Source organism: Mesocricetus auratus, unplaced genomic scaffold (assembly GCF_017639785.1).
Source record: "Mesocricetus auratus isolate SY011 unplaced genomic scaffold, BCM_Maur_2.0 Super-Scaffold_6731, whole genome shotgun sequence".
In the NCBI taxonomy this organism is placed as follows: domain Eukaryota; kingdom Metazoa; phylum Chordata; class Mammalia; order Rodentia; family Cricetidae; genus Mesocricetus; species Mesocricetus auratus.
In genome coordinates this window covers 10,350,446-10,374,541 of record NW_024429185.1, presented here as the reverse complement: position 1 = coordinate 10,374,541, position 24,096 = coordinate 10,350,446, and the positions used below count along the sequence as shown (strand labels likewise).

The window sequence follows — 24,096 nt, the reverse complement described above, 5'->3', positions numbered from 1 at the left end:
TTAGATTCAATATTTACTTTGTTTTGCATGCTAAGGGGAAAGGATTTATTCATCTTGCAGTTCACAGTCCACAGCACTGACAGTAGCTAGGGCTAAAACTCAAGCCAAGGATCTAGAGGCAAAGAATGGATGCAAAGGTCATTGAAGCATGCTACTTACCAGTTACTCTTATGGCTTGCTCAACCTGCTTTCTCATAGTGCTCAGAATCACCAGCCAATGGGTGGCACTACCCAGTGTGAATAAGCTTGGCCATCCCTCATCAATAATCAGTCAAAAATGCGCAGCAAGCTTGACCACAGGCCAATCTGGAGGTGCCATTTTCTCAGTTGAAGGTCCTTTTCCAAATGATTCTGCTTGTGTGAAACTGACATAAAACTAGCCAGTAAAATTGGACCCCTGTGACCTTGACAGACAAGCATCACATTTTTAAAACACAGCCCCTTTCTTCTTCATCCTATTGTCTTTTATTGACAATATCACAATATTAAACATTTCTACTTTCCACTTTAAAAGTTCAGTCTCTAAAACATTTAAAATCTTCTCTGAAAGTTCAAATTTTCTCTAAAATGTTGTGTTATAACCAGGCACTTTAACTAAAATGATTGGAACCTATGTGTTCAGCTCTTCTCTTATTATCACAAAATATCTGAAGAAGATAAATACTTACTAAGGGAAGGCTAAAGTGATCTCACTTTCAGTACATGAGCATTAGTTGATCTAACCTGGCACATTACAGAGGATTTGGAAAAGAAAAATTACTGTGTAAAGAAAACTTGTTTACTTCTTGTTGTGTCTGTGTATGAGAAAGGAATATTAGAGGCTTGGGGTAGAATATACCCTTCGAAAAACCCTACCACCACCACCAACAACAAGAACAAAACATTGTAAATTAGGACAAAATTGATAAAATATGTCTGAAACATCTGGCTCTAGAAACAAAAGGCAAGAGGTCACTTTAATATATTTTGAAAGAGGGATGTGAATCATAAGTGCACAGCCAGTGGTGAGAAATTAATGAAATGTAACAGAAAGAAAGAGAACTTGTATAGTTCAAGTAGTGGTGGTGAAGACACAAAGTGGTGAACAGGCTCTGAAGGACACAGCTGTCAAACAATAGTGTCCTGGTCAGTTTATGTCAACTTGACACAAGCTAGAGTTATCTAAAGGAGGGAAATCTCAATTGAGAAGATGCTTTCATAAATTCCAGCTGTAGGACACTTTCTTTTTTTCATGTTTTATTTAAATTAGAAACAAGCTAGCTTCACATACCAATCCCACCTGCCTCTTCCTCACCTCCTCCCCTTCCCCCTATCAAGTCCCAAACCTCCCACCCCATTCCCCCTCCGATCGCCAGGGAGAGTGACGCCTTCCATGGGAGATCTTCAAAGTCTGTCATATCATCCCTACCAGAGCCTAGGCCCTCCCCCAGGTGACCAGCCTGAGAGAGCATCCCTCCATGAGGAATGGGCTCCCAAAGTCCATTTGTACACCAGATATAAATACTGATCTACTTCCCGAGGTCCCATAGATTGCTGAGGCCTCTTCACTGACACCCATGATCAGGGGGTCGGGATCAGTCTCACTTTGGTCTCTCAGTCACCATTCTGGGATCCATGAGCTCTCCCTAGTTCAGGTCAGCTGCTTCTGTGGGCTTCACCAGCTGGGCCTTGACTCCTTTACTCATCATTCCTCCCTCTTTGCAACTGGATTCCAGGAGTTCAGCTCAGTGTTTAGCTGTGGCTGTCTGTCTCTGCTTCCATCAGCCACTGGATGAAGACTCTAGGATGGCATATAAGGTAGTCATCAATCTCATTATTGGGGGATGGAATTTAGGGTAATCTCAATGCCAGTTGGTGTCATCCTTTTTTATCTCTGAAAATATCACTAGTGCCAGATCTCTCCTCAAACCCATAATGGCTCCCTCTGTTATGGTAACTCTCGTTCTGCTCACCTCTATTCTTCCCCTGACTCAACCTTTCTGCTTCCTCATGTCATCCTTTGCTCTCCACTTCTCCCCCTCTCTTTCTCCCAACTCCCTCTCCCCTCCCCTCCCCTATGCTCCCAATCCCCTCAGGAGATCTTCTCCCATTCCCCTACTCCTAGATACCATGTGTATCTCTCTCTTAGGGTCCTCCCCACTTACCAGACTCTCTGGCAGTGGGATTATAGGCTGGCAATCACCTTCTCCATGTCTAAAATCCATTAATGAGTGAGTACATACCATGTTTGTCTTTTTGTGACTAGGTTACGTTACTCAGGATGGTTTCTTCTAGTGCTGCCCATTTGCCTGCAAATTCCAAGATTCCGTTGCTTTTTTCCACTGAATAGTACTCAGTTATGTAAATGTACCACATTTTCTCTATCTACTCTTCAGTTGAGGGGCATCTTAGTTGCTTCCAGGTTCTGGCTATTACAAATAATGCTGCTATGAGCATGGTTGAACAGATGTTCTTATTGTATGAATATGAAACTTTTGGTTATATGCCTAAGAGTGAATTGCTGGATCTTGTGGTAAATTGATTTCCATTTTCCTGAGGAATCTCCATACTGATTTCCAAAGTGGCTGTACGAGTTGGTACTCTCATCAGCAGTGGAGGTGTCTTCTCCTTTCTCCACATCCTCTCCAGCATAAACTGACACTTTCTTAGTGACTGATGGGGGAAGCCCATGCTGTGGTGAGTGGTGCTATCCCTGGGTGGGTGGTCCTAGTTTCTATTAGAAAGAAAGCTGAGCAACAACTTGAGTAGCACCTTCCTGGTCTTTGCATCATCCCCTATCTTGAGGTTTCTTCCTATCTGAGTACCTGCCCTTATTGCCTTCAGTGTTGGAATTGTAAGTCAAGTAAGCCTTTCCATCCCCTTGTTCAGTGATAGGCATCTCTTACTTTTTTGTTTCATATTCTCTTCCTCAGTGAACACTATAGCCAAAGCAAGTGTCATCACATACTATAGTAATTGAATTCTTGTCTCACTTCTTAAAGACCTTAACAAAATATGCTTTATCATATTTAGGAAGCAATATTTTAATTTTTCAAGCAATACACATTGACTTCACTAAACATAATGAATTGAATAGGAATGAAGAGAGGACACAAGCAAAACAAACCACCAGTCTGATGTTTAAGAAGAGAGACCAATTAAAATTCAAAAAAACACATATAAATATATGCACACTTACTGTCACTGAACAAAATAGAAAATGAAATTTACTGTATGCTTTAGACATCTTTTAAAATAAAAGATAGAATGTGCCTTAGCAGTTATGCGGTAGAGAGAAGGATACACTCACTCCTGGCCATCTCTACATAGCATGATAAGACTTATTGTTATTAATTAAAGGAGCTTTCTACACCTTAAATAAAATAAAGAATGATTAACTTCTATGAATCCAACAACATAAAGCTATCAATACAGTTTAAATCAACACTAGTGCACTCACAGAATTAATTAGAAAATGGAAAAAACTCAAAACATGGAAAAATTGAAAGGACTTCATTGGAAGCCTTATGTAAGAAAATGATGATCCAATTTTTTAAGAGTGGTAAGAAGATTAGGAAAATTGAAAGGCTTATGTAATGGGCAAATTTCATCTTTTCTGTCTGAGGGGGTAGGTGAAAACTTTCCTGAAGAATGACATTTTATATGTCAAGAATAATTAAGTCTTTATTAAATGAATATTAAAGAAAAGGTTTGGAGAATCTATCATTTGACTTGAGATTTCATGAGAAACTTATGTGATGCCTGCATGGAAGGCACTGAGCAAACCCTACCACATAAATACATCTTTGATCTTTTCCTGCTCATCTATAAATAATGTATTTTGCAAAGGAATTTTCAGTTTATAGGTAGAAGTCAGAAAACTGAAAGTCAACCTCAAATGCAAAAAGATGTACTTTTCACTAAAAGTTACAAGAGTTCACATAAGAACAGTAATTAAAATTTGGCACACTAACGAATTATACACAAAATATTTATGAATCCTATATGTAAAACAGCCTATTGTCATAAACTGGCTTTACTACTTCACTAATGGAAATATTTGTGTTTTAGTCCCTTCTTTTGTCTCTAGTAACAGAAAAAGGATAATTTCAAAATTTAACAATTCCCTTGCTAGTGTCAAGTGTAGTTTTAATGGGTTGTACCTAATATCAGGAGGTTTCAGTTGCAGTTCATATGTGTGTGCTTATTTAGTATAGGACATCAAATTAATCATTTTTTCTGTTCCAGTAATAACTTTCAATTAGATGGGGAAATTGTAGAACTTTTATTCCCTTTAAGATTTTCTAAGGAAGGCATAGTGATCCATGCCTCTCATTCCAGCCATCAAAGGTAGGGCAGAAGGATCATGATTCAAGCATAGCCATGTATACATACTAAGTTTGAAGCCAGCCTAAACTACAAGAGACAGTGTCTCACAACCAACCAATCAGCCAACCAAACACAAACCCCCACAAAGAAAAAAGAAAATTAACAAAGTCTTTAAGATGGTATCTGTGGATCTTAGTAAATATGTCAAAATGTTTGACTTGAATATTTTCTTTGAATTCTGTCAATTCAAACAGATAAAATACTATAATAGTTCTCCCCTTCTCTGGTGTGGAAACTGCACTGAAATGTTGACATAAAGCTACATGTGTATGTAAAACTCAACAGTAGTTGATCTTCTGTATGTTTGTTTCTAAACAATACTACAAGGCCAATAGAAATACATTAAAAAATATAATTTACAGAGGTGATTGGTACATTTTATTTGTACTGCTGGATGGCCTAGAAATTTAGTGACTAGGAAATTGCCTTGCTTTTGCTTCTCATGACTGGGGTGAAAATAATTCATTTAATGGTGTGTGTGTGTGTGTGTGTGTGTGTGTGTGTGTGTGTGTTTGCGTGGCACGTGCGCACATGCTGTCCATGTCAGCTCAAAGCTACATATTACTAGGGAACAAAAACAGAAAACAGAATAACACTATTTTAGGGCTGAAAAAAAGTCTCAGTGATTCCCAGCACCCATATTAGGTGTTTCACAATCTTCTGCATCACCTGCTCTAGAAGATCCAGTGTCATCTTTGACTTCTAAGTGAACCTCCACACATGCAAGCATTCATACAAATGCATACATGCACATGAATAAAAATAAAGCAAAATTTTAAACAAGAAAAGGAGTGGCTTAAATTGAGCGGGATAACAATTGAGTGGGTTAACAAAGATATTTCTAACTAGTACCTGGCAACACCCTGTCCATTTGTAGAGAATTATCTACATTATTTCCATTACTCTTGCAAATTTCATTTCAATACATTTTTTCCTCAAGAATTTCATGTAATATATTTGGATTACCTTCACTTCCACTCCTTCCCCCAATTCTTCCCAGATCTCATTCCTCCTCCCTACCTAACAACTTTATTTATTGACCTATTTATTATTTCTCTATTAATCAAAATATTTCTGTATTTGCTTATTTATTTATTTATTTTTAGGGAATACCCAGAAGCAGTTTTCCAGGACCTCAAGTTATTAGAATCTCTACTCCCCATCTTCTACAATGTTCCCTGAACCTTAGGTTGTATAACTACATAGGGACTGTGCAAATGATTTAATTGGAAATGGACACCCTGTAGTCAGTTAGTTGGTACCTTCAGTTTAACATTTTGTGGCTGGCTGTAATGATCTCCATCTACTGCATTAACAAGCTTCTTGGGAAGGGTGAGAGGTACACTTACCTGTGGATGTAGGGATACGTCTTTAGAATGCAGTTGCAAATGATTGGGTTCTCCTTGAGGTTCCATAGATTCACTAGCCTTATGTATTTGGTTACGTTTATAGTGCCAGGCATGAACTCCCTCCTGTTATTGGGCATGAAGTCCAACTGGGTGGCTGTTCACTAATTCCAGGTTACAAATGCTACCATTGAACATTAAAGAATATCTTGATGTGCTGGTTTGTGGTGTAGTTTATAGACATTATAGCTGGACAGGACTACTGCTTCCTTTTCTCCTTTGAGGAAACTTCATGGTTATATACCTATAGGAGTGGAGGCCTGAGAGAGGAGGCTTCAAGGTCAGATCCAGACTGATTCTTCTAAGCTCTGTGTCCTTCAGTCTCTGAGAGCTAGTCAAGGGCAGCTGCAAAACTTATATTATTTTATGCGCTGCTTTGTTTTCACAGACCAACAACTCAAAATTATTTATCTTATGCCAATTTCTAGAGTTTATAGTAGGTAGTCTATATTGTTCAAGTAAGCATTGTCACTCTGAGTGCTATAACTTGTGTGTGTGTGTGTGTGTGTGTATGTATGTAGTCTTGAGTAAACATTAAATAATAAAATTCATGTTTTTTCTGTCAGTCTTGACATTATTTATCTCTCTTTTGCCTTCTCCCCATGTATTATCCAATCTTTTTCCTTCCCATTTATGTTTCCTTCCTTTTTTTCTATCTAAAGTCATTCATTTTCAGCATTTCTATCCCTTCAGCTATCAACTTTTTTTTTCTGACTCATGGCTTCAGTCTTAGAACTTAGAGGTTTAACATTCTACAGTTAACTGATAAGCATGGTTCCAAACATAAGAAGCAGTATCGTAAGACAATACACCAGCAAATTTAAGATTCAGCTAAACTACTACTGCTGCTTCTTTCATAGAGTGGATACTTGGGACATAACACAATTTATCTGTCCAAATTCTAGTTGAATATTAACTCTGATGTGGAATATTATTTAATTGGGCAAAGATACACTACATTTGTATATGCCTAGGAATATTACTTTAACTGTGTAAATCTATATTACATTTGTTCATGCTGAATTTGTTTAATGATGTAAGGGTGTGTACTTAATTTTTTTAAAGATTTGTTGCATTTGTTTCTCCTTGCCTGCCTAATGTACCTGTTTAGTCCAATAAAGAGCTGAACAGCCAAAAGAAAATAAGATAAATAATAGGTGGTTCTCCCAGTCAGAGAGAATAAAAAGGATGAGAAATCAAGGCTAGAAAATAAAAATGGAGAGAGAGAGAAGGAGGAGAGAATGAGGGGCACAGGTGGCACCAGAAGTCAGACAACTACCACCAGACAGGAGATGCTGTGAAAATAAGATATGTGGAAAAAAGATAAAGAGTCCCAAGGCAAAACTTAGATAAAGAGAAACAGGTTAATTTTAGGAGCTATTGGGACAAGCCTAAGCTATGCCCCAGCACTAAAAACTAGTAAGTCTCTGTGTCAAGATTTGGAAGCTGTTTGGTGACCTGAAAGAAAAAGCCTGGCACATTTAACTAGTATCTTTTATTTATATTCTGTCTTCCAAATAATTCAGGATTTATTATCAAAAGTGTAATTGCTGTGTTTCAAAAAATATCTCAGTGTCTATTATGTATAATTTAATAGAATTTATTGGAAGACATTTAAAATTTATTCAATTTGTATGAACTTCATATATTATTTAATTTTGAACCTTTTGTACATTTTACAATATTGTTACCTGGAAGAAAATGAAATGAACTAAAAATTATTTTAACCCATAGAAGTCATATTAGCATGGTATTTCCTGAACTTTCTCCCACTGCACAGACACATAACAAACACACACACACACACACACACACACACACACACACACACAGAGGGAGTGAGGGAATGTTTATGTGTATGTGAGAGAGAGAGACAGAGAGAGACAGAGACAGAGAGAGATTTATGCTTTATAATCTCAAATCCCTCAACCCAAGTGATCCTTCTCCCTCCCTGGTGTCCTGAATGTTGGGACTATAGTTATGCAGGTACAATCATACTCAGCTCAACTCTTGAATTATTGATTTTTCTGTTACCTTCAGTAAATCTTTCACTCTCAGGAAATAGATTGCATAAAGTGATCATTAAAAACAATGTAATAGAGATTGTGAAAAAATTCTTGGCAGAGTTATAGAATCCAAAAACCCAGGGTTGATCAATAGAGAAATGTTATAACTCTTGGGCTTTAATGGATAAAGAATTTAGGAAAAACTGAAACCATCAGAGAGTCGCTTTCCAATAGCAATGTATAGAACCATATAGACAAAGAAAGAATAGTTGGAGTCAAAGGAGAGAAACGCATATCTTAATTGTAGCCACTGTTTAATAGCTTCTTTTTAGAGCAGTGGTTCTCAATCTGAGTCAGGACCTCATTTGCAAACATCTATCTTCATAAATATCTACATTATGATTCACAACATTATATTATGCAGAATTACAGTTATGGAGTAGCAATGAAAATAACTTATGGTTAGAGTCACCACAACGAGAGGACATATATTAAATGGCCTCAGCATTAATAAGGCTGAGAACCACTGTGGGTGAGAAAGTCAACATGATAAATATTAAATAAGCCAGTCTTACAGCACAGAGTCGGTATAGCCCATAACAGATGGCTAGGTTTGCCATCAGAGAATGGAGAGGCCAGTCTATTAGTTTTCCCCTCAACTTATAATCTCATTGGCAATTTCCTGTTTTCCAGAAGTTATGAAATAAGTGAAATTGTAGATCAGATCATTCATTGTCTTACTATGAAGGAATTCTGATTTCTCCATAGTCTTTGCAGAATCAAAATGCAAACCTGGCTTACAACTTCTGCTCTCCAGGTGAAAGTGGCAAGAGAGAAAAGGAAAAGCAATCCCCAGGGAAATACAGATGCAGATGTCTTCAGTTTCTTCATGAGGAAAAATTGTTTCTACTTGTGTGTTACATTCCCACCACCCTCCCTTCATTCGTCTTTGCCAGAAACACTCAGCAAATTGCATTTTCTTTTGCTTTTTTCATCCAGTATAATGACACATATGTTAAATTGCACAGGATCTCAGCAGTTGTGTTTTCTCTGCTTAATGGTTGTGATTATGAATGGACTTGTCCTATTGGATATCAGAGTATTAGAAAGCATCCAAGAGAATCTTCTGGTTTCCCAGCATAGTCCCGCTAGTCAGACATAAGAATTTTCCCAAGTTCATTCCAATTAACGGGAGAAAATTCACTTTGAGCTACTGGGAGTCAAATGTTCATTTTACAGAATAGAGCTGTGTTGTGCTTTGTGCTATGACTTTAACTCTGGGAAAAGAGCATTAGCCATATAAACCTTAAGAGAAAAAGTCTTTTTTGTTTACAGGACTAAATGGAAATCCATTTAGCCAAGACAAATGTTCCTATTGGGGTTTCTATAGCTGTAACCATGGTCACTGTGCATATGTAGTTCTTGAACAATAACTGTCAAGGCTCCAGAATAATCTTTAGGAATTGAACAAATATTATTTGACATACTCATTAATGTTATTTTCATTTGTGTGGGTGTTTTACCTGCATGTATGCCTATACATCAAATGCCCACAGTGCCACAAAGTTCATGCATATTTCATTAGAATGCTTTTTTAACTATTGCATCTTGATGCTTTCAAGTGAAGATTACTGGGTACAATATTTTTGGGGGTTGAAATACAAAATTTTATGAAAATCCTGAAGAATTTCTCTTTTAATTTAACTAATTAGTTGAGAATTTCAAACATTAATGTTTACATTATTTTCACCCTTTCCTCACCTCCAACTCCTCCTGTACCCTGGAACTTCCCCTAAATGGTTAACAAGGTTTCTCTGTGTAGTTCTGCCTGTCCTGGAACTCACTATAAAGACAAGGCTGGACTCAAAATCACAGAGGTGTGCTGTGATTAAAGGCATGTACCACCACTGCTGGCTCAGCCTTTTGTTTGTTTGTTTGTTTATAACATTTACCTATTCTTTGACTGAATGATCTAGGTGTTCTATGCTTTTTCCCAATCCCTGTAAGTAGGGCTCCTATGAGACCTATTCTGCCTGTGAGGCTTTACATTGGTGTTTATTAGCCTCATTGATTCTTTCCTTTCCTGTTTTATTTCAGGTTGGTTTACCTTTAGTATGCCTTTCCCTTCATTGAACTCTATTTTCCTACCCTGAGTTGTTCTAATTATTTCATTCAGATTTTTGTGTTTTCTTCTACTTCTCTTAGTTTACTCCATTTCTCTCTGTTCTTGTGTTTATTTGGATCCCATTTGAATGTTCTGAATCTGTTAAGCAGTTTTGAAATTGTTCTCTTGAGATGAATCTCTTAAATTTTGTGTAAGTTATTCTTAGATAATGTTATTATGAAGCTAGATACTTGTGGGGGAAGGGTATGGTCTTGGCCTATCCTCTTGTTCATGTTTCTGTGATGAATGCTGGGTAACTGGAATTAGGTTTATCTATTTTAATGTGTTTTTTTCTGCAGATTTTTTTAATTTAAATTAGAAACAATCTTATTTTACATGTCAATCCCAGTTCCCTCTCCCTCCCATCATCCCATGCCCCTCCCCAAAACCATCCATCCCATCCCCCTCCTATTATACCCAGGTATGGTGAGGCCTTCCATGGGGGATCAGCAAAGTCTGTCACATCATTTGTTGCAGAACCTAGACCCTCCCTTGGGTTTCTAGGCTCAGGGAGTATCCCTCTATTGGGATTGAGCTCCCAAAATCTATTCATACTGCCTTACCAGTGTAAAATACTAAGGCAGTGTCACAGGCTGATTGGCTTTGGGAAGAAACAGAGACTTAACCTAATGCTAAGAGGCAAATGTGTAGTGTTGGGGAGGTTTGTCATAAAGAATCCAGAGTGTCTGAAGAGATGGATGGAGAAGTCATGCTGTGAAGGGTGGGACTTAAGGAGGAACCAAAGAGGAAGCAGGGTAGAAGCTAAGTGACTTACATAAATAAGGGAAAGCCATGGCATGCAGGACTAGAGAAAGAATGGTAATAATAGGGACATAGGATGGCTGTGAGTGGCACGTAACATATGAGGTTGGCAGGATGACAGAAACACTCTGGTGTGTAGGATTAGAAGGAACAAGGCTGGGAACCATGATGGGTTACACATAAGCCTGCGCGGGAGTCCGCATGGTGAAATTATACTATTTTACCTTTAACTGAGTTTTGACTACTTCACTGAGATAGTTGATAGGGGAAAGTTTACATGTCATAAAAAAGATTTTTAAAAAACCTAGAAACATAGGACTTTGATTTCTCACTGAGATAAATGTTATGCAAAATAAAGAAGTAACTATATATTGAATGCATTTTATAAATTTTACTCTACTATATGATATATATATATATGGGGAGAGAGAGAGAGAGAGAGAGAGAGAGAGAGAGAGAGAGAACAACCTTTCATCAAGATGAATATACTTTCTGTCACTGACCTGATTACAGCTAGTCCTGTTCTTAAACTTCCTATTTTCCATGGTATGTGATTGTATGTCTGTGTGAGTGTATCTAAACTAAAGTTAGCAATATTTGATCATCTCCGATTATATACCTAATTTCCATATTTTGATGATTAGCTTTAGAGTATGCTTAGAAAGATTTCCTATGAAATTTGTTGGTTTTATTTCTAAATAGTTTACAAAGCATGAACCAAATAAAAATCTTCAGTAAGCAGATTTTATTTGAAAAAGTAGTGAGTTTTGAGTCAAAAGATTTTTTTTCCTTGAAATGAAATCTAAGGGAGGAAAACTGTTAATAAAACTTGGCCAGAGGTCCTATAGAAGATAGCTGGAACAGTTGCATAGCATGATAAAAATAGATGGTTTAGGACCATAAAAGCTACCATTATGTTATAAATTCTACTAGTCAAATATAGTACTTCCTACATGTCAATAAATATTCTAGACACTTGTCATACATTCAGACATTGTTAAATAAACATCTATTCTGCATGGAATACATTTGTACACTTCATTTGCTTGCTTGCTTATTTTTTGAAACATGTTTTCTCTGGCTCTCCTGGAACTCTCTTTGTAGACCAAGCTGGCCTCAAACTCACAGATATCTGCCTTCCTCCGCCTCCTGGGTGCTGGGATTAAAGGCATGCACCACCACCACTCAGAAAAGTTATTCATTTTTAATGTGGTATATTTCTGGTAAATTAAACTAAAAAATATAATCTGTTGTTTTATATTGTAGAATTAATGATATTTTAGTGGTAAGACACCAATGGCATATTCAGTTTTAAGAACAGAAATAAATATAAATACTGAGGATGAAAATTTGTCATTATCTGTTGTATTGAAAAATAGACTAATATATAAAACAATGAAAATTATAGATTTCTGCTCATAATCAGTTTCCCTGGTAGGAATTTATTTTACAAATGACATTTTATTCAAATTCACCACATTACAAATTTTGGGAATTATATGAAACATCGAAAACCTAAGAAATAATAAGGAATTTAATACAATAATATACTAACATTTCCATCAATTGTCAACTCAAGCAGAAAGACAATAGATTAAAATTCTGTCTTATCATAATAGCATATGGAGCTTTTGGTAACAGTTATGCCAGTAATTAATTATTTATCTTTAACATTTACAAGAAAGGAAATCATGTAAATAATGTTTTGATTCTTATTTCTCACCAAATAATGCAGAATTACATCTTAATTGGGTAATAGTATTGACCGCCATGACCAGCATGTTTTTGGAATGAACCTGACTGGGACCACAGGGAAAGAATGGCAGATTCACATAGAGAAAAGCTGGATTTGGGTGGGCAATCAACTCTGATGGAGGTACACCAACAGCACATGAAGTCTGCACATTTATTTTGTGCAGCTCAAGGAGGAAACACATTTATGAATCGCTGTAAGGCATCTCTTTAGTGGATGGATGTCAGACTCAAGTCATCAAATCCAGGAGGCAGAAGTTGTGCTTGATGCTTTCTGTATACATGGCGAATATCCATGAGAAAAAGTGGAGATGGCCTTGATATCCCCCTGGACCTGGGGAAGGTCTTGCCATTCCTGTGAGTAGGAGGCACTGGGATCCTTGACATGACTGTGCTCATGTCCACAATACACATTGGCTCAGGATTTCATCTTCTCCTCACAGTAGACTTCTATGCTTACCTGTTTTGTTTTGTTTTGTTTTTGTGGAGAAATTAAAGAGAATGGAGATCAGACTTATATAACTGAGGGAGCCTATGGTTTGAAACTAAGAAAATCACTCCAAAGACTTGTGACGACATTTAATTGTATTTACTACTGAAAAACTGGTAGTCGAAAGCCTAACCAAGTATCAGGTGGTTGCTCTCTTTTCCATGCTTTTCACTTTCATTGCCTGACATTAGAGCATCAGGCCAGTTTTTGAAAGCTCTTTGGAAATCATATATTCCTTTTCCTTCACAGTACAGAATTGTACCGAAACGAGCTTCATCCTTTTCTTTTGACTTTCATTGCCTCTTCAGGACCATTGGTTAATTATATGTTTATTCAGTATTTTTAAAGAGCTTGAAAGTTCAAATGTCTCTCCTGTCAGTGATTAAATGTTTATACGTACAGCGACCATATCGTAAGTACGTAGCTCATTGAGTTCTTCTAGGGTATAATGTAGGACCTTAGATCGACTTTAATTTACATCCCATTCTTCACATATATTATATTTAATTTTACCATAAATCACAAATTAGCAGGAAATTGTCATAATTTCCATTGTTGCTTTTACTGACATAGCTAATAAAGTTAGCAGTCCTGAGCATCCATTGTTAACTCTTGCTTTTTACTCTTCCTCCTGTGTTGCCTTGCATTTTTTATTGCAATATCTGTAAATCATTTCATACATGGAAATAGAATAGAACTCCGCTGGGGTGTGTTTTTTTCTGCCTCCACTACTCTATAAAGTGTAATTTTTCTGCATGTGCTTACTGAATTATTCTTTTTTCCATTGTACATAAATGATAAAATTGCCATCAACAGCCAGGTCTGCACCTGGTATTTGGTTACTATCAACACAGTCCTTTTATGTTTTATTATTTTCAATTTCATATGTGTTTGGACACTAAATGTATTTTCACAGATTATTACTGCATTAATTGATAACCAGTGTTATTTATTATTATGTTAACTGAACCTTAAATTTCTTTTGAATATCAGAAGTTTTACTTTAATATCTTATGTATATATTTTAATCTTATACATATATTTTATACCTTTGATCAAATATTTCTTTAAGAAATTAAGGGCATAAACTCAAGGAACCCAGAAATGGAAAGGAAGAAATAATCAGCATAGGGGTCAAGACTGGGCTTGTTTAGCCCACAGAAACAGCTGACATGAACAAGGGGGAGCTCTTGAACCCCAGACTGATGACTGGGAATCCAGCATGGGACTGATCATGACCCCCTTAATGTGAGTGTCAGTGAGGAGGCCTAGGCAATCTATGGGGCCATGGGTAGTAGATCAGTATTTATCCCAGGTATACAAATAGACTTTGGGTGCCCCTCCACAATGAGAGATGCACTCTCAGCCTAGACTCTTGGGGGAGAGTCTAGACCCTGCCCTGTATGAAATGACAGACTATGGTTACTCCCCCATGGAGGACCTCACCCTCCCTGGGGAAAGGAGTAGGAATTGGGGGAGGGGGTATAGAGGGTTTGTGGGAGGACTTGGGAGGAGGAGAGGGAAAGGGAGCAGAATCTGGGATTCACATGGAAAGCAACCTTGTTTCTAATTTAAATTTAAAAATCAAAAAAACAGAAAAAAGAAATTAAGGGCATCGTTAAGCATGATTTCCTATTGTTAAAATTTTTCTTTTATTTTTTATACCATAATTTTTGTATTAATTGGTGGTTCTGGGGAGACTTGGGGAAAGGACAGTGACTATGGCAAAATGCATTTTAGGAAATTCTCAAAACATGAATGAAAATAAAAACAAAAGATGCTGAAATCATATATTCAAACTGTATAATATGCATTTTGATGTTACATTTTTACTGGTTTCTGTAAACGTTACACTTATTAACATACTTCTAAATGCTGCTAAGAAGAAATTGTGATTTTTTAATGCTACTTAATTTTCCAGGACTTAAAAATATTGAGTATTGTGTATCTATTTACAATAAGATTAAATACTCCAAAGTTACAGATAAAGGACTATCTTGAAATAGTAATCTTCTTGAAGTTGTTTATAATTTATTAAACCAAATAAAAAGATCTTAGGCATTTTAAAATGTTTGTTTTTACACCTTTAAATTGGGGCATTTCAACTCTATTTTAGGGAGGAAATAGCCATGCAATTAGAATTCTAATTAATGTTGTTACTGCTATGACTCAAAATTAATATAACTCCATTGTTAATTTTTTTCTTTGCTGAATATGTTTCAACTTCCATAACCTAAGGAATTTGCATTAACCCAGAGTTAGTAAGCTTTGGAATCTCCCTTTAGTTTTCTCCTTCAACAATTTATTACAAAATAACTTGATTTCATTCAGTGATTTCCATTTTTTGTGTATTCATGTGTAAAAATGATGTGTGTGTGTGTGTTTGCATCATGCACTTGAGTAAAAATGTATATGAACCTGTTTACAAGCTTACAGAGGCCAGATTAGGTCATTGGGTTTCTTCATCTATCCTATCTGCCTTATTGCCTAGAATTTGGTCTCTCCTTGAACTTGAAACTTATTTTCCATTCTGGGATGGAATGGCTTTCCTGTTAGCTTGAGTGTATCATATCTGAGTGAATCTGCCTGCCAATCCTGAATTACTAGCAAGCTCAGTCATGCTTGGCTTTTTATGTCAGTGCTGTTGATCCAACCTCAAATCTTCACATTGCTGCAGAAACTGAAATCATAAAGCAGTTACTAATTTTATATTTTCATGATATCATGCACAATAGCCATTACATTTGTCTAAAGTCAATTTGTACAACTGTATCTTGCTTATAGACAAAGCTGTCAACAAAAACATTACTGGGCTAGATATGTTTTATGTAAGCATATTCCTTAAGTTAATTACAAAATTTAATCATACAAATCTAATCTTAAACTATAGGAAAAGAAGACTCTTCAAAGTGGTAGTAGTTGACTTCATAGATTTTCATAGCACTAAGTTCTTTTATTCTAGCAGGTAGGTTGTTGTTTATGTCTGTTACAGGGGTTGACCACCCATTCAAATAGCACTGATTTATTGTTCCCATGAATGGGAACAAAAGTTAGGATGCTATAGTCTCCTTGATCTTTATTGAATTTCTAATCTCTGAGAAGTGATAAGATATACTAAATAGTGAAGGCAGAAAGACAGACACTGAAGAAGGAGTTACTGGTGCAGAATGTGCTTGAAAATTCTAGTGACAAGCATGGAAATGGCCCATAAGCGCCTCTCTATGAAAAGGAATCTGTGTAAAATGGAATGGTAAAAACTCATCCAAGCTCTGTTGCAGCAGGTACATGCTGTGGTAGAAGAGGGAAAATGGAGTATTGAGTTACCAAGCACCAATAGTGTATAAGTGATTCTGTTACCATCATGAGAATTTATGAACAATGCCTAATCCAGAAAAATGTCCATGAAGAATAAAACAGTCCCGAATACCTAGCAATGAGAGTACAACAGAAAAAGGATGTTCTCAATCTACATTTACCTTAGTGGGAGATAAGAAATATCATATTTAATTCAAGATTTGATGGATAAATGTTCTACTTTAGAGAATCATCAGGAAGCAAAACAGTACTAGATTAGAATGTAATAATCTAAATTCTAATTTCCTGTAAACAAATACTGAAAGGGAGCATAACTAGAAGATTCAAGAGTTTAAAATTGCTGTGGTACTAGAACACTGTCAATGCACTGCAAATTATTGATTGTAAACTTTAAATATAGTATTTGTATGTATATCCATAACATTATGTATGAAAGATTGATTTTTTTGTTTTAGAAGTCAGTATATTACGTAGTATTTCTGTTGGAATTCACTTAGAGACAACATAGTAAAAGTATTGCATCCAGGGGTGTGGCACAACTACTCTGTAGGTGAAAACACTATATGTCAGTTCCTATATGGTGCGCTCCGTACACACAGTAGTGACAATCTAGACATTTTTAGTATCCAATGAGTTACTAGTGTTACAGATAATCTAAGATTTATCTTCTTATTGTAGCAACCAGCATCTATGAAAGGTAAACAAAGTTAGTAGCTGTTATGGTATTGTGGCACCACCTCTTATTTCCATATTTTCTATATTTAAGAACAGTTTGGATCTTTACATTTGTACTTTTCTTGTGAATCCGAATTCCTGGAAATGATCTGTGTCAGCAAAAACCATTTGACTAATTAAAACTACAGTGATATGGGGAGTTGGAAGGTTTCAGGTCCACAGACCAATTATCTTAGGCATGCTTGCCCACCTCTATCAGAAATAACATCCTTTGTCTAACAGATAAAAATATTTTGAAATCTATTAACTTCTGCATATAACTAGCTCCTTAATAAGCTAAGAAGTTCATAAGACAGCATCACAGGCCTAAGGAAAATTTTCTACTTCTTGCTCTCACCACCTCTCTGATGTAAACAACATGTTATAAACTTGCCTTCATTCCTGACTTTACCTGTTCTATAAAACTATAACGTTTTATGAAACTACTTCCATGTTGGACCATGGTATTCAGAAAAGTGATGCTCTGTGTACTCAGGTCATGGTCACTCAAAATGGCTCCAGAATAAACTTTCATTTCCCTTTCAGGTGAGAGTTATGGTTTTATTTCAACATTCTTAGACACTCTCCACACATAGCACCGTATGAATGTTAACTTCTGAGCTGATTACATGAGAATGGCCTCAGCTGCGATCTGCTCTGAGTTATATGGTTAAAAGTGAACACACCTCTCAGTAGCATAGAAACATCAGGAAGGCTTGCCAATGAATGTAATAAAATTCAAAGATCATGATTAAACCAGAGTAGACAGGAGAAAGCGATGGGTGTGAATTGATCACAAAACATTATTTACATGTATAAAATTGTCAACATTGAAGAAGCAATACAATAAAATGGAATAATAATTCCATAATCTAATCAGTTATGTTTGATGAGATACAGTGCATAGTACCTCCATAGGCAGAAATATTTAAATTCTTTTTTCCTTTCTTTTTTTTTCTCTGTCTCTCTCTCTCTGTCTGTCTCCTATCTCTTCCTCCCTCTTTCCATCTTCTCTCTAGCTTTAGATCCAGCTAAGGACCCATGCTTAAAGACCAAATGCAGCCGCCACAAAGTCTGCATTACTCAAGATGCTCAGACTGCGCTCTGCGTCAGTCACAGGAAGCTCACACACAGGTAAACACTCTGAAGCTAAGTCTTCTTAATAGAGTGGCATAAATATTCATCAATATCTTGATATTTGTAATGGTATTTGTTTAAATGACTCCAGAAGCTTGGGTAGTATAGTCATGATAAAAATGGGTTAAGCATGGTTGTCAATCAGAATTCCTAGGGATTAGGTAGTTTTCAGTTTATATTATACAAAGATAACTTTGTAAAGACTGAGTTAAAATATTTTATCTGAGTATATATGCTTCTGAAATTTAAAGAGTAACTGCAATTTGCATACCTCTATACATGAGGTGCAATGGCACCTCCAATGTAAAACTTTCTGTAGGTGGAAACACAGCTTAATGGCTTTGGGGGCAGGGAGTGACTGCTGGAGCTACCTCAGAGAATAGAGACCAGCATTTTGTGGGAAAAAAACCCTTACCCATTTTATTGGTATGGTAGTCATGGGAGAGGACATGTGAACCATAACAGCCTGAGAGTTAGCATAGATGCTTTGATATATTCCAGACAGTTAGGGATCCTGATTATCAGGAACCAGATGCTCTTTGCCTAGTTGACCATTGAGGGTGGATAAGGTAAGTAATGGTTTCCTTGATAAACAGAAACCACACTCATGGGATTCCTGTGGAATGCTTAGGTAATGTTTTGTTTAACCAATAGCAATACTCTGTTTCCCAGTCAGACTTCTACCTAGATTTGACCTAGGTTATCAAGGAGCCCATTGTCAGCAGCATTGTCGTTATTGTGTCTAACTTCCTCTACTATTCTTGCTTATAAATATGTATACATCTTAGTTTATGGCACAATTAAATTTAAGGGAAAAATAGTTCATTGTTTATGTAAAAAGCTTAAAATCATAATATGGAGATTTTGGAGACTATCAAAGAACAGTTTTTAAACACCATTCTTACTGATGGTGTCCTTGCAGTTATGCCCTCAGGTAGACAAATATTCCCAGACACAGATGGGGTTATATACCTCCTTTAATCATAGTTCCCATTGTTTCTGTAGAGTGGGATCTACTTTGAAGAGTCATTAATTTACAAATAGCCTATGCAGCTTGGTGTCAAGATTTAAGGACTGAAAGTCACCATAATCCCAAGGGAAAGTAGGGATGTATTACCCTTATTATATTCAATGAATCCTAGTTGCGCTTTTCCATCGTAAAAGTGGAATAATTTATGTATTGTGCTTAAATCAAATTAATAAAGGAACATTGCTACTAGCATATTCTCAAATGGTAGTTGAAATGTTTGGCTTTAGTAGACTTGCATACAAACAAGTATATTAAAGACAGAGGCTTCTTACCCCAGCTGCTTGAGAGGTGAAGGAGAAGGAATATTGATTGTATACTTGACTAGGGCAAAAAATGGAGTTCAGTTCCTGCCTAGACAATTTACTAAAATCCCTTCCAGATTACAAAAAAATATTAGAGTCAGAGTTTATTGTGAGGGTGCATAACTAGGCAGCATGAAAAGCAACAACAGCAAAAAGATACACCAAGAGCTGGAGAAAAGACATCAATAAAGGAATGACAGTCCTTTAGCCTAGACATTTTGTTATTGACCTATTTTTATTAGGATCCTAAGGATATCCTGGATTTTCTGAAGCTTTTACATTTAATTTTCAAAATTTAAATACCAGTATTTGAAGTGTGAAATTGAGAATAAAGGAATCAGTAAGCAAGTGGTGCCCAAATGCTTTCAAATGAAATTCAGCATGTATATTGCAAAGATTAGATCGAATCATTTATTTAAAAGCAAAAATTGAGCTGGAGAGACTGCTGCTCAGTAATTAAGAGTATTTGCTGGTGTTTCAGTGGGCACAGGTTTTGTTGTCAGCACCCACATGGGGCAGCTAACATTTTTAACTGCATTTCTAGGGGTTTTCATAGCCATTTCTGTCCTGGGAAGGCACTGAATTCACTTGGTGTACATTACAAAAAAATCAAGCACAGAAATATACACAAAATATTAATCAATTAGATGTTCTTCAAAAGTTTCAGTGTTATAAGTTTTCAGCCACACAACTCAGACTTTTAAAAGGGCTCATCAGCTCTTTCTTCCTGACTTCTTCTACCTCAGTGAATTCCTGATAAGTAGTTGCTGAGGTCAATGCCTAAGCTTATCAATAGTCATGCTACTGGACTCTCAAAGATGCAACCACAGGCTCAGGGACATACCTCACCAAGTAAAGTCAATTATCACTAAGCCCAAGGGCTTGATTGAGCTGGGTTCTCAGAACCAACTGTATGGAAAGAAAGAACTGGGTTTTGGAAGTTGTCCTCTGACTTCCACTTATGCTCCGTGGCATGTACACAACTCCCCCACAACATAAATGAATACATACATAAATAATTATAAAAAGCTGCAGACTAAAAGAAACTTTCTCTCCAATTTTCCATAGTAAGAATTGTCATAAACCAATAGCCTAAATATTCCTCAGTGTAATCTATTGAGCCAACTTGAGCTGAAGCTGGTCTCTTTGGCCCTCTAATATTGTAGACCCAAATCATATTGATATAGCGGGGGCAATTCCTTTAGTGAGCAGTGGAATGGCAAAGATCCCCAGGTTTTAAGTTATCAAGTTTTAATATTTTATGTAAACTGTGTTTGGCCCTGTTTTATTACTCACAGTAACTACTTAAAATTGTTCACTGAATGCAACCCATATCCAATAAATAACTAAGTTGATATTAATATTTTATATGCTTTGTTTGCTTTGAGAAGTCAGTATAAATTGTAAATTTAAACAGCTCTGTATGAAGTAGAACTTGGGCATGCAGTCTGATTTATGATAATAGCTAGTGTGAGACACCATTCTTACATTTGAAAGCATGTGAACATGTTGGGTTAGAATAGTAAAATCAGACTGAGACCTGGGGAACCAGCATAGGACTGATCTAGACCCCTGTGAACGGGAGTGTCAGTTAGGAGGCCTGCTTAATCTAAGGGGCCTCTGGTAGTGGATCAGTGTTTATCCCTAGTATATGAATAGACTTTGGTAACTCATTGCAAATAGAGACATACACTCGCAGCCTACACATACAGGGAGGGCCTAGGCCCTGCTCCAAAGGATATGACAGATTTTGAAGATCCCCCATGGAAGGCCTCACACTCCCAGGGAGCAGAAAGGGTATAAGATAGGGGGTCGGTGGGGAGTGGGGGAGGAGAGGAGGGAGAGGGAACTGGGATTGACATGTAAGACGAACTTGTTTCTAATTTAAATTAAAAAATAGAAAATACAAAAAATAGTGAAATCAAAGAAATAGAAACTAATTAGATTTTTATATAGATATATCAGAATACTAAAAAAGAAATGGATCCCACTGTCTGCAGCCTCAGGATGCTTTCCTAAATCCTCCTCCCTTAACTAGACATCATAACCTCTCATCCTTTTCCTTAGAACCTTGATCCTCTTGAATTGTAACATTCTTTGCATTCACAATTAATGATCTTTTTCAAGCATCCATCAGATTACTGGACATTTCATGAAGCTGTCCTCTTTGCTTCTCCAATATTTTAGAACCAAACCATATATATGTATGTATGTGTGTGTGTGTGTGCTGACCATGAGTGCCAAGGGCTCTTTGTTTTCATGTATTAAAAAACATGATGTTTCATGTTCCTGAAATGCCTAGGTAATAGCATATAATTAACACTCTCTCTAGATAAGTGTTTTGGGCAATAATCAATACAGCCAATATTCAGAGAAAAAGAGAGGCATTAACAAATCAAAAAATAAAAAAAGAAACAGTCAGTGTAGGAAAGAGGTAGTCATGTAGATTTCTGCTTCATTTCAACACAAGATAAAAAAATCAATAACTAAATGCTTTTGACCTCCTAAATGTCTTTGCACAGAAAATTATAAAACCTATTTAAAATGTTGGTTATCAAAATAGATATCAAAAGAATACAAATCTTAAAACTCTTTGGTGCTAAGGATTCACTTTGGAGATTTTATTTGTATTGTCTGTATTTAAGTTGGGAAAGTTACCTTCAGAATGCCTGTAATTGCATAATGGGATTTTTTTAATTTACATTATTACACTGTGGAAATATTTTAGATAGGGACAATCAGTCACAAGGTCCATGTTATAGTAGAGTTATAAGAGATTTGTTGAAATGAATTAAGCATAGCTATAACATTTAAAAACATTTCACCTGGTGCTTACATAAAATTTAGCATTTCTGATATCTAAATACATTGAAAATGCTGTACAAGAAATTAATGTTCAATATTTATTTCTTAATTAGTATATGAAAAACTCTTTTAAATGCTCCTATATTGATTAAATAAAAAACTAATTCTTTATATTATGTCCACTTTATAAAAGCAGAGACAAAATTCAGATGATCCTGGGAGTTTTACTCAACATTAAAGAGATGGTAAATGATATGTAGATAGATGATGGATTTATTTAGAGAAAGATGGATTTATAGCTAGGCCTAAGTTCTGAAACATGTATATGTTATTTATATATTCATTTGATTTTACACTTAAAACTTAACTTTGATTTTCTATATGATTAAATGTCCCTTTAATTTTTAAGTATTCATCTCTTGCTTTCTTATTGTTAATGGTTAATGATTCATAATTCTTTTTAAGATTAATTATATTAAAAAGTGATCATAGAATTTTTTAAAACTTTTATTTAATTTAAATTAGAAAAAAAGTTTGCTTCACATGTCAAACCCAGCTCCCTCTCCATCATCTCCTCTCCCACTCCCTTCAACCCTCCTCCAACCCCTCCTCCAATCGCTATTCCACTCTCCAAGGAGGGTGAGGCCCTTCATGAGGGATCTCGAAAGTCTGTAGTATGATCTAGGGCAGGGCCTAGGCCCTCCTCCAAGTGTCCAGGTGGAGACAGCATCCCTCCACATGGAATGGGCTCCCAAAGTCCATCGGGATGACAGGGCTAAATGCTGATATACTGCTTGAGGCCCCAAAAGTTGCTGAGGCCTCCTCACTGACACCCACATTCAGGGGGTCTGGATCAGTCCCATGCTGGCCTGTCAGCTATCACTCTGGGGTCTATGAGCTCCACCTTTTCTTCTGAAGGTCTGCATACGTACACAAGCATAGTTCCATGCACAGTGTGCACACTATACTAAATCTCACAGATATCATTGAAGTTGAAATGGGTTAGACTTATAACCAGTTTGCCAATATAAAACTGAAAATCTGAGAATGTACATAGTCTGCTTAAGTAGTCTCACAATAATCATAGATGATGAGGTGAGCTATACGTCTTACTCCTATTTTATCTATAACAAAATCTGGTACAAAGAGAATTTCCAGTGATACGCACACACACACACACACACACACACATAAATATACATATATATGTGCATATATATGTATATATATAATTTAAAATATTAACAAGCTTACTTCACATGTCAATCCCAAATCCCTCTTCTTCTCCTCCTTTACTTCCATCACACCAGGACTCCCAGCCCCCCATCCAATCTGCACTCTGTTCCCCAGGGAGGGTGAGGACCTCCATAGGGGATCTTCAGAGTCTGTCATTTCATTCAGGGCAGGGCCTAGAGCCTCCCCCACGAATCCAGGCTGAGAGAGCATCCCTCTTGGTGGCATGGGAACCCAAATTCCATTTGTATGCCAGGGATAAATACTGATCTACTACCCAAGGCCCCATAGGTTGCCTTGCCTCCTCACTGACACCCACATTCAGGGGGTCTGGATAGGTCCCATGCTTTCCTTCCTGCCATTAGTCTGAGGTCCAAGAGCTCCCCCTTGTTCAGGTCAGCTGTTTCGAATTTCCAGTATTTCAAGTGGCAAGTTTAGACACTAAAACTGGGCACTACGGTTTGATCATTATTTTGGTTCACTATATAGCTTGAGATATTACTTAATACTTACAATTATTTTTTGCATGTAACTTCTTTCTTTTCACTTTTTATTTTTAAATTTAAATTTAAATTAGAAACAAGGTTGCTTCACATGTCAATCCCCAGTCCC

The 24,096-nt window shown here is 36.5% G+C and overlaps 1 protein-coding gene across 3 annotated transcripts in view; it reads left to right on the top strand.

Annotated features, from left to right (window-relative positions):
- Spock3 (SPARC (osteonectin), cwcv and kazal like domains proteoglycan 3) overlaps positions 1–24,096 on the top strand; it is a 347,623-nt gene that overhangs the window by 153,097 nt on the left and 170,430 nt on the right. For all 3 annotated transcript variants that reach the window (XM_040742237.1, XM_005075174.3, XM_005075173.4), the window contains one exon: positions 17,997–18,111. In XM_040742237.1, the coding sequence (XP_040598171.1) occupies positions 17,997–18,111 (115 nt within the window). The remainder of the gene's footprint in view (positions 1–17,996; positions 18,112–24,096) is intronic.